At 44.5% G+C, this 11,780-nt stretch overlaps 1 protein-coding gene and 1 pseudogene across 2 annotated transcripts; both read right to left on the bottom strand.

Annotated features, from left to right (window-relative positions):
* Positions 1-683: 683 nt before the first annotated feature.
* LOC100384481 (SET superfamily - serine/threonine kinase - ketopantoate hydroxymethyltransferase - chorismate mutase pseudogene) lies at positions 684-5,224 on the bottom strand (annotated as a pseudogene). Its single transcript, NR_159419.1, has 11 exons — positions 4,471-5,224; positions 4,289-4,379; positions 4,024-4,215; positions 3,472-3,547; positions 3,225-3,305; positions 2,958-3,137; positions 2,630-2,725; positions 1,739-1,931; positions 1,504-1,653; positions 1,278-1,402; positions 684-1,005 (listed from the first exon to the last, which is right to left on the bottom strand). The product of NR_159419.1 is annotated as an SET superfamily - serine/threonine kinase - ketopantoate hydroxymethyltransferase - chorismate mutase pseudogene (transcript).
* A 2,354-nt stretch (positions 5,225-7,578) lies between these two features.
* Positions 7,579-10,489, bottom strand: LOC100273094 (uncharacterized). The gene is made up of 5 exons (NM_001156286.2): positions 10,060-10,489; positions 9,031-9,328; positions 8,597-8,895; positions 8,212-8,498; positions 7,579-8,115 (listed from the first exon to the last, which is right to left on the bottom strand). Exons 1-5 carry the CDS (start codon positions 10,413-10,415, stop codon positions 7,889-7,891), a joined length of 1,467 nt encoding a protein of 488 aa, NP_001149758.2. The 5' UTR covers positions 10,416-10,489; the 3' UTR covers positions 7,579-7,888.
* Between the last annotated feature and the right edge of the window lie 1,291 nt (positions 10,490-11,780).

The raw sequence follows: 11,780 nt of genomic DNA on the forward strand, positions 1-11,780 counted from the left end.
ACCAACTAGTTAAGTGCCCGTGCGTTGCGACGGACATAAATCAATTGCTGTCACTAAAATCAACAACAGAGGAATCAAGATACTGTGGAACAATATTATCAATTGTCCCTAATTGAGGTGCTTCAGCATTGAAGGAAGTTGCTGGCACTCATCATGGTGGTTCAAGACCAACAACACCACAGAGAACAAACCGGACAAAATGAAAATTCCATGGAGGGCAAAGTTAATTTGTACTAATGGCAATTGTATTCATTTAACTTTTTTACACACGATAAATTATAGAGTTTGTAATAATACACGTGTAAGAGACTTTTTGATGATACACTGAAAATTACAAATTTTTATAATACACATGAGTAAAAGAATCTTGTTGCTCCAAGGTATCCATTATATTATGATCAGTTTCTTTCTACACAAACTTAATACGACTAAGGTTCCTCAGAATACTCTGTTATTTTCCAATGCTCGTCTGCAGGAACAAGATTGCTAGGAAACTCGATTACATTTACTTCAACAAAGGTTCCTCAGAATACTCTGTTATTACATATGGTTCTGTCATAAAGGTCATTTTACATCTTACGGGTTCACTATAAAGCAATCACTGAAACATGACACATCATATGAAATAGCACCAAGATCTACAAAAAACTTGAGTTATGATCTAAAACTCATACAACGCAATTGGTTTATCTTGCCGTTGACCTGAACATTCATGAAAGAAACATCAAAATGTCCATTCAAGGTTAAGACAATTGGATCGAGCGCAACTGAAACCATGTATACATAAAATTTACAGCTACAGCTAATCGGTGATTAGTCAAGGCAGACATCCTTGGTGTGTGGCATCCACCCAATGATCATATAGCTTGGAGAGCACTTTAGGATCGACCTTGCACTCACTATCAGTGGCATTCTGCTCGAAGATCATTGCCTTATTCTCTACTCTCTTCTTGACCTGCTCTTCCACAGCCTTGAATATCAGCATATCCATCAGAGAAAAGGGATCTGCATTGGATGTTTGAAGAATCAAGCATGGAAGCTTCGGCCATAGGCTAAGAACCATGAGAAAGACAAGGTAGAAACATAGTCTTGTTTCAGATACAGAGGATGACTAAATGTAAACAACTTCTCTTTACTTCTCTGTAAATCTGCCCAAAAGACAGGACAACAATTTAGCAGGCATATCAATTTTTAGAAAGACACAAACTCTGCAGCCGGACATACACATCTACAATTTTCACAGAGAAAAGAAGGATTGGGATGTACTCGGTACTCACCAGATGAAATGCTCCTGACCCGTGTCGCCTCCACACAATCCACACAGCTCCAATCTTCGTCCCTTGTTGCTGGTCAAATACGTGAGACAATCAGGCGCTCCAGGGCACCGCCCATGGAAGAAGACCTGACACCACCAGTCGACAATGATCCGCCCATGGAAGAAGACCTGACACCAATTAGACAATGGTTTAATAAAAACACAAATTGGAAACATATAATACCAACCTACTGTAAAAGCTACAATAGCCATCCTGATTATAGACAGTTTGGAAACATCCTGATTTTGATCTCAATATCTTATAAATCATCTGCCAACAACTAATACACAACAGAGAAGCATCCAGCCTCCTGCATGGCAAGTGTTGTCTCCACAACCTACACAGGCACAATAGAGACCGTACAAGTCAGTCAGTCACTCAGCCAACACGCCAAAGTTGTGGCAACAAACAATGAGCAACACCTTTACAACATTGTCAATCGTTTTCCCTTGAGGCCTAAATCCACCTAGCACACTAATAGCTTGCGGTGCCATAACAACGATTCCAGCCTTCACGATTGCCTTAGCTGCAGTGATCCTCGATGGCGCACACCCTTCTAGTTTTGATTGCATCCATTCGACCTTAATTGAGGACCCTCACGATTGAATCAACAACCTAAAAGAACATGGAAAATACTAACAATATTCCTCATACATGTGTATTTGTGTGGGCACATCAACAACAATAAACAAGCTAACCTTAGTACTTTTGCAACATTATTATTTGGTTAAGCAAAAAAAACCATGTTGTTGAACATCTAATATTGAACCAAAAACAATCGAATATCGGCCGATACAATTAGTGAATTATATTGTAAAACAAAAGGTTTCTTATCCAAATCTAACAAGCATCACATTTGCTTAGTGAAAAAAAAGAAAACCGCGACACACCCTTCTGTAGTGAGACGAACGAACGTGATAGCCAAGTGTCGTCTACATTGTGGGCTGTGTGGCACCACCACATCGTTCTATTCTATTTCTATCACTATCACATCAGAACGTCTTATCCAGAACAGAGGGGACAGATCGCGTACCTACCGCGTACCTACACGGCATGACTCGTAGTAGCTGAATGGGAAATCCCCAACAAGGAGTGGGCGCATCGCGCCCCAGGCCACAACGCGATAGTGCTCGAGCATGATGTCAAGCTGAACTGAACCGGCTCTACCATCCTGACTTTCAGGTCCATGACGTCTGTGATCAGGCCAGCCTCATGATCCTATCACCCACAACACACTCACCTTGCAGCATCTTGGCAACCATTGACATGGAGGACTTGATCTTAGGGCTATCCGGGATGCACACAAGACTTACCTTAAGCAACCAGAGTGCTTCCTCGGTGTCAAAATCGCGCTTTAGTGTCCTATCAATGATGCTCTCGAGATCATCGAACTCATAGAGTGTCCAGACCTGACAGAACAATAGAAAAAAATTTGATGATTTAAACCAAAGTCTAAGAACTGATAGCAATAGCGCTTCAGGTATTTCGAAGCTAGCAAGTTTGTAAAATTCTAATAGTTTGATCTACTTTTACAAGAAAGTCAATCTCTCCGAACTCATTATTTTTTATAACGAATCAACTGTGTTCATAAGAACTGGATCAGTGCCTCAAAACTAATCTAATATTAGGATTGTTCTTCACCTTTTCTAGGAGGAACTGCTCGTCAACGGGTAATCTAGGATCAGTGTGGCATCTGCCACTGACAATCTCCAACAGCAGCACACCAAAGCTGTAGACGTCGCTCTTTTTGTTCAGCTGCCCTTGAATGGTGTACTCTGGTGCAAGATATCCTCTAGAAGATGAACACATCAGCCATGTACCCTGGATTAAGCATGTCCTAGTTAAGAAAGTGTAGCTGAATCTGAATCTAAAAGGAAACAAAGCAAAAGATGGGTGGTAGAAAATTACTGCGGTGATTCTTCGGCCGTTCAATGCACTAATGCTTCCATGTACACTTGACGACGTACTTCAACAACCGATATCCTATGACTAATGCTTCCATGTACAATTGTGCAGAAAAAAATGTACCATGCTAGGATGGATTATAAAACATGGGGGATGATAAGTTGCTCTAATATTATACGACTGAAGCAAAGCATACATCAATTAAAGAGTATCCTAAGATTGAAATTTAGTGCATCAGTAAGAATCTCACCAGTTCATATCAACTATGGATGTAGGAAGGTGATTTAATTTTGGCGTCGACGTAGATTGTACGCCTACACTAAGGCCTTAAAACACAAATATAGTAGAATCAATTTTCAGTTTTTAAACTGTTAAAGCCATGGGGATGTCAAAATCAGTCAAGGAAATTACTATTTTCTTGACTGCAATACAGTTATTGATTGGTACACTACTGACATTGTTAGCTACTATAACAATGTGATTCATACACGTACATGAGTTAGCTTGAAGAGATTGGCAGAAAAAAACTAAATAGAAACCTATAAGAGGTACAAACTTTTTTTACCGGATCCAAGTATTGTACAGTGTCCAAGAAAAGATAGCTGATAACATACTTAACTAACAATTATGACATAGTATTTGTCCCTTTATCAAGTGATTATATAGTTAGTTCAGGAAAAGGAAAGTATAATGGCAAGTGCATGAATATGTCACTGCTCTTTCATGGTACTGTAATGCTATTTAACAAACACTGCAGAAGTGCAAGAAGAAAATGAACATCCAGGATAAGTAAATGTACCACCTAAATCGCTCAGCAGCCTACACAGCTGTAGAAACCTCGAGTTCTGCAACCAAGCGTTGAACAGTTTAGTGTCTTCCTGCGAAGTCAATAGACACGGCCTCGGCAATTGGTACCCCCACAATGGCAGAAGCAGCCATCGCCTGCTACAAGCTTTTGTCGGTAATCATAGGCGAGTTCTTCTCCTACGGCAATCTGAAAAATAGCATATCAAAAATTAAAAGTCAATATAAATTACATTTGGAAAATATGTTAAAAAGAATCTTACGTTTTGATTAGCAAACAAGCTAATGTGAGCAAGCTGGCAATCTTTGCTCTCTACCAAAACCAATCGGGTGCTGAGATTTGGGGAACAACTTCTATCAAAGCAATAAGTACAAATGAATATTGGTTGTAATATCAACTTGCTCCAGTGATGGATTTCCATAAAATATGATAATATGCAATTACCTGTGATTGATATAGCGGGACACATTTCCAGATCTTGTGGCATCAATCAAGTATTCAATAGCCCCTACAGTCCGAACTCTTTCCCTATCAATCTGGGAGCCACTTACCCAGGGTGGTTGAGGAGGGGAGCACTGGGAGCTCGAGGCCTCCTGCGCGAGCAGCGGCGGCGGGATTCAGAGTCAACCGCAAAAACCCCAAACCCTAACAAATCTCGACGATCTTGACCTTGGTAGCGAGGCCACAGAGGGAGGCAGATGCGGTCGAGGGGGAGGAGGTAGGAGACGGCGAGGTGGAGGGAGGGGTGGCGCGGCTGCCCAGAGGCGGGATGCGGCGAGGAGGAGAAGGGGTGCGGCCGAGGGGGGCATGGCCTCCCCGAATCGCTGGTGAAGCAAGAACGGGCGAGGAGCTTCTACAAATCGACGGTGGTGGGGGGAGGGGCGCTGATGTCGAACGGAGGCAGGGTCACGGTGTCGCCCCCTGTGGACACCTCCAGCGTCTGCGCCACCGTGAAGCGGTCGCGGACGGAGAACGAGGCTGGACGGTAGCAGTCGTGGATCCGGGCATCACCGAGGGGGTGGGGGCAGGGGAAGGGAGGGGAGGCCTTGAATCCCGGATGCGTCCGCAGGGGTGTTCTCGGATCCTTGTCACCGCGGCGCGGGACATGGGGAGCAGCCGAGCAGGGGCGGCGGGCGCGGAGAGGACCAAGCAATGGCAACGCGAGGGATGTGAGGGGACGGGTTCGTGAGACGGGGGCGCACTGGGGTGTGGACGCTGACACTGTCATCTTAATAGAGTAGTATAGATTTCACATGTACAAGCTCACAAGCTCACGGACTCGGCTGTCCTGCAGTTGTAGTTGCAACTATTTGAACTGCTACAACTGCAATACATAGAAACAAAAAAACTTTAGAAACCGCAGCGGGATTAAAACCGCAGCAAACATGATCTTGCATATGTTGGGCATGGCTAAAAGGAGCCTGGCTCCTCAAATATTTTAGCCACGTAGGAACATGGTGGCGGCGCTGCTCCTCTGCTTCTTGTTCCTGGCCGTGGCCGTCGCCTCAGCCAAGGTCCACAAGAAGGATGGCAAGAAAAATCTGAAGCCCTCTCAGTGTGGCAGGGAGTGCCGGCGGCGGTGCTTCAAGACCCACCACAACATATTCTTCTTCAACAACAGGGGCACGCCCAGGATTTGAAGTATGGATATTCGAAATTTTAGTAGAATATATTTTTTTCTCAACAATCTAAAATCACACTATCGTTATGTTTGATGGGTTGCACAGTAGAGAAATGAAGAGGGCCGGTGAGAATCAAAATTTAGACAAAATAGTTGTAAAATAGTATGATTTTATGCTTTTTATAATATTTTAGTGTATATACATAACATATATATGTATACATAATATTTTTGCCAAAAATAATGGGTATTCAATTGAATACCTTTGCTTGCATGTAGGTCCGTCCCTGTTCAACAAGTGTTGCGCCAAGTGCGTGCAGGTCTCCTGGGCGTGCACCTGATGGTGCCGCCGTGAAGCCTTGGCTCGCGCAGCGCATTTAGCACCTCCGAGGTGTAGTTCTATTTCGCAGAAACTACGCCTGCGCCGACATCTTACACGCCATCGCGCACATGGTCGGAGCAAGCGCGAGCACCCCTGCGCGACACTCTTCTGCTCAACGTTGGGGGAGAGCAAGCCGCCGACCACCTTCTCTTCCCCACGAAGAGCGGATTGGTTAGAAATTTTGTATCGTTGGATTGTGTAGAGAAATCAAAGACTGTTGCGTAAAATAGTTTGGCTAGTTCGAAACATGTCGGTTTGACGGAGAGTTTATGCAGATCTAATTCCGTAGCAACGTTGAGGTAGAACATGTTGATAATATGTTGAGCATTGCGTTACCGGATCACCAGATCCGTTCACATCCCTTCATTAAGGTTTCTTGACATATTGATGTCGTACACATCCCTAAGCTCAGGGTCGTGCAGGAGGGGGTTCCACCTGTTCACAAGAACAGGGCCCCCAAATATCAAGGCCCCCCAGATTTACACCTATACAACCCATATAATATAAAAATCAGGTCATAGATAATCATAATCTTCATCTTTTGACTTCTGCTATCACTCGCGAGTTCGTGACGTTTCATCAGCCTCTGCGCCATCCGTCCAACGCCCTGGCCCTATACCTAATCACGGATTCACGGTGGCATGGTTTGGACGGCATTGCTGCTACTGCTAGTTGCATGCTCTACTGCTGAAGAACTCAATCCTTGCGTCCTGAGGCTGCCTGTACTAGACTGCCACCACCACGTGACGATCACCCAAGCTTCAAGAAAGAAAGCACAAAACTTAATGTGTTTTTTAATAATTACAATAGTTTAATTGTTCTTTTCATTTTTATGTGTATGTTTATTAATTTACTAGATGTCTAGTATTTCAAGATTCAACTATCGAACATCATGTCTTCGACCAATCGATCTAGAAAATATAAATCTGGTTAGGAAAACGTAAGAAAAAACAAAGAATAGATGATTTAACTCAGTCTCAGAAGGAAGCTATGGATAAATTTATTATAAAAGAATCACAAGTGTCGCCTAATAATCATTCACTTAATTAAAGCCCTACACTTGATAATAATGTTGATAATGAGCCTATAGATGGTTCGATGCAAATAGATAATAATATTGAGGCTACATCTAATAATGATGTTGTCAACGATACTATAGATGGACAGAGTTTTTCAATGATTTAGTAAGAAGAGTTTTTTATTCAATAGCTTTGTACATGACCTTGTTTTCTTCCGGCACGGCCCTGCCTAAGCTAAGCTGGTGGAAAAATAGTGGCAGGCTTCAGATAGAACACAAATTACAATGGCATGGTTTCAAATAGATGAATAGTAAGGACAATCTCAATGAGATTTTCAAAGGAGTGACACATCAACAAACTTGTCGAGCCGGCATTGGCACGTCAGTTATGAAGAGAAATACAGAAAATTTCATCTAGATAAATCTCATTGTTATAGTTATCATAACAAAAGCTAATGTGTTGGACTTGGACCTAGTTTAAGACTCTCTTTTGGAGTTAGTAACTGTGTTACGAAAACTATTCATTAAAACTGGCCTAAAAAGATAGAATAATTGTAATAACATGAACCAAATAATCCAACAAACTGTAAGTTGTACTATAAATATGGAATGATATACTGACCGCATAATTTGCGCCAATCCAATATAGGTAGTTTTATTGTGGGAACACAGTCAACTTCTAGTTGACTGTTCCACTACATTCGCAGAACAATCAGCGCCTAGCTGATCATATGCATTTTAATTTAGCCCACCTCATACAATGTGAGCTAGAGTGTTCTTAAAATTTAGAGAGGTGGATCTAAACCGCCCCAAGCTTCCGAACTTCCGTGGATTACCGTTGCTACATTGAGCTCGAACCGTTGGAATCGTCGTACTTGTCGGCATCGACAAGATCTTCAAGCCTCTCCATGAGCACGTCGAAGTCGTCGTCCGACTTGAGGAGGCTGATCCTCGTGTACCTGCTGCTCGCCTCATACTGGACGCCGCTGCGCGTGATGATGTTCGCCTTCAGCAGCGCCTCGTAGCAGTCTTCGTCTTCCTCCATCTCGCACTTGACCCATGCGTAGGCTGTTCACAGACAGTCACCGGCTAGCTGTTAGTGCCGTCATCAGACGTGCGATTTCGATCGAGCTCCGTTCCTGTCTCCCAAATAAGCTCACTCACCTGGGGATGGCTCTCTGACCCGGCCGAAGTACGTGCAGTACTGGGGCGCGATCTTCTGCAGCGTGATGCGGCGGGTCCGCGACACGGCGGCGCTCAGCCTGAGCCACCTGCTCCTCATCACGTCGTGGCCGAAGGCGAAGATGTCGTCCTTGCCGCGCAGGTTGGCCAGCATGAACTTGAAGATCCCCAGCATCCGCAGCTGGGTGTCCCGCGACGCGCCCATGTTGCTGTCCCTCAGGTACTCTAAAGCCCGCTTGGCCACCTCGTCGTCCCTGATCAGCGCCCATCTGCGGCCGGTGCGCAATGCAATGCGGCAAGCATGAGGTAGGTCAGGGTCAGGTGAATGTCACTCGGCCTGCCCATGGATTCGTATATGCAGACATACCCGAATCTGCTTCCAGCATGTCCGGATGGCTTGGAGACGGTGAACATCATGATGTCCTCGTCGGCCGGCGCCGGGATGTGCGTGAAGTGCGGCCAGTAGTACGCGTGGTCGACGATCGCCGCCGCCGAGCCGCGGAGGACGGGCTCGCGGAGCAGGGCGTCTGGGTTGTTAGGCGACGTGACGAACTCGATGAAGGTGCCGTCGGTGGAGTTCGCCCGTGACGAGTTGGCCCACAAGGCCGTGGTTCCGGCCCATCTGTACTCGCGGCCGTCGAACATGGAGGTTTGCTGTCTGTACGCCTGCACCACGGCACATGTACACATCCGTATGGGATTCATTCAGCAGCAGAAAATGACTTGTCAGACTTGAAGTTTTAGTTTAGCCCGTTGATGATGATGCAGTGTGATGGATGATTCAAAAGGCTGAACACCGACCGGGTAGTACGGCGCGGCCGCGACCACTCTGGACGGTGGCGAGGCGGCCGTGGCGTCCGGCGACAGCGCGTGCACCAGCGCGTTGATGAGCTGCAGGGAGCCGCTGGCGAAGACCAGGTGCTTGTCGTCCGCGACGGCGTTACCGACGGCCCCGTGCAGGCGCCGGATCTGGCGCTCCAGCTCCACCGACTGGAACCCGCCCGTGGTGGTGTAGCTCATGCGGTGCCACCCGGAGAACACCACGGCGCTGGCCGCCGCGTGACGCCGCCAGTACGGCTCCAGGAACAACGGGTTCCCGCTGGTGCCACAAACAACACAATATGGTCAGCACAGTACCACTGTTAGCACTGGTACTATTTAATAGCGGAAACTGTTTGCATCTATTTAGCCGGAGCAAGCTTGCAGGTGGCAGACTTTTTTAATCGGCGGAAAACAGGATTGTAAAGTGGTGCCCGGAAATTGCGACGTGCAAAGATTCCTTTGCTGCTATGCGTAGAATTATAAGCAAATCAGCAACCGAATTAATCGTTTCCTTCTCTATCTCATTCGATTTCAATCGTTTATTACTTTACCACGAAAACTTACTATTAGAGCTGGTTTAAAAGCCACAAAATCGGAGGGGTTAAAGAAGCTAAAATCTTATTCTTATTTAATTTTAAATAAAAAAAGATTTTAATCCTCTAATCCTTTCTGATATTTTTCTCCAAACTAATCCTTATTAATAAGAACCATCCTGATAAAAGAAGAGAGAAAAATCTGCTTCCCGACCCCGTTGACGCTCCATTTGTGTCAAGGTTGCCGTGATGGAATGGAACCAAACAACAACTATGTTTGGCTTAAATTCCACATAAATCCACCTCAATATCTGTGAACTGAAGTAAGTATCTAAACAAAACCTAAAGTAGAATTTGCTTCAACCTAATAATACTCAGAAAAGGAAAAATAATTATGCGTCCATCGTGGACCGGGAGAGACTTATCGAGTGCCCCAGCTGAAACAAGCAAGCAAGGCAAGGAGAAGCGCGTATGCCTGTCGGCGTCGGCGGTGCAGTTGGGCGTGCGAAGGGAGCAGTCCGGCCCGCCGAAGCAGCTGTTGCACTCGCACCCGGGCCGCCCGTCCTCGCCGGCGACGCCATCGACGAACACCTGCCCGTGGCCCGAGCACTCCACGGCGGCCACCGCCTCGGCCTCCCTGGCCGCCTGCAGAGACCAGGTGAGCCCGCACCCGCACCCGTCGTCACGGAGCAGCAGCCGGGACGGCGAGAGGAAGTGGTGCGCGACGAAGATGGCGTTCAGGAGCAGCGATGAGTAGACGACGCCCAGGAGGGCGAGGCCTGCACCTGCACGTCGTCGTGTTTCGTGCTGCTCTCCACCTGCCGCCTCCATTATTGTGTATCTCTGCTCCGATTTCTCAAAAACGTGGTGTATGTATCTAACATATCCAGGGGTGGAGCTATATACTCGTTTTAAGGCTACAATGCAGGGGGGGCAGGCACTGCTCGCCTCCCTTGTCTCCCATCATGAGTCCTGGCTGAACATGATGCTGATGCTGACTGATGACACTAGTTTAATGAAAGCTCCATAACGCCAGTATTAAACATATATTCACTGTGTTTTTAGTTTTTGTCGGTACGAAAGGCGAGTGAAAATTGAGAATTTTAGACTGAGTGCTTGTTTGAGTGTAACGGAGGAAATTGAAGGGGATTCTACCCCTCAATAATTAGAGATTATAACCCTCTCAATCCTCTCTGTTACACTTGTTTTCAAACAAACCTTAATGGTTCTGTCGAATTGACGGTTTGTGTAAATCTATCGTCTCTAGAATTTTGATTTTTATTTTTAGATGTGCCTTAGTAGCATAAATCAACTATAAAACTATTTTTAAAACTAAAAAATCGCTATATTAATATTAAACCTTATCTGATCCTAAACAGCTATAACAATATACCCAAATATACATCCTCGCATAACAAAACAATATTCACTTTATTCTACAATAATCATCAACCCCAAGTATATAATCAACCGCAGCATCTTCATTTAGTTGTAGCCTAGCAATTTGTCATAAACCTAAGATACCTACAGAACAGGACTTTTTATCTCTAACTAGCACACATATTTGTCTTGCAACGAAACCCATTACTTGTAGTACTTCATATCATCGCTACGTTAGATGTGATACGTTCTAACTCGTATGATAATAAGTCATGATCATGAGTGTGGTTCACATGCCTGATACTTAATCACAATCCAATTTGTATTAATACCGGACTTTGTATTCATCTAGTTGTATATGAGGTCTAACTCGTATGAGAATGAGTCATGAGTCTGAATCATGTATCACTAGAATTATACTTAGGAAGTTATGGACGGAAAAATAGATGAACATATAATATTTGATATAGATATATATTTATTATTATTACATGCTGCAATCAAAGTCTATATAACCTCCTCATTTTTAGAGGGTAGTTTACTTCACCCTTCAAAACCAACTGTTAACCCGCTCAATTTTACAAAATTGAGCAAATAACCCCTTGAGAGGTTTTAGTGAATGGTTTTGATGATAGGTATTGCCACAGTGACACCAGTTTTATCTATTTTAATTCCATTATCTAGCAGTATCTAAAACTTATATAATTTTGCACAACAATTGCTCTAATTTTTATGAAATTTTAGAAGTAGCAGCTTAATTATTAAAAACAAAAACTATATAAAAAGAGTTTAATATTTTTATTCTAGATTCATTTC

The sequence above is a fragment of the Zea mays genome, chromosome 3, assembly GCF_902167145.1.
Source record: "Zea mays cultivar B73 chromosome 3, Zm-B73-REFERENCE-NAM-5.0, whole genome shotgun sequence".
NCBI lineage: Eukaryota > Viridiplantae > Streptophyta > Magnoliopsida > Poales > Poaceae > Zea > Zea mays.

Bases quoted from the DNA above. Each gene is read 5' to 3' on its own strand.
- LOC100273094 (NM_001156286.2), bottom strand. From the start codon at position 10,415: ATGGAGGCGGCAGGTGGAGAGCAGCACGAAACACGACGACGTGCAGGT. The intron at 8,896-9,030 runs GTCGGTGTTCAG...GCCGTGGTGCAG, and splicing joins CGGCCGCGCCGTACTACCCG to GCGTACAGACAGCAAACCTC. The intron at 8,116-8,211 runs GTGAGTGAGCTT...GTCTGTGAACAG, and splicing joins GGTCAGAGAGCCATCCCCAG to CCTACGCATGGGTCAAGTGC.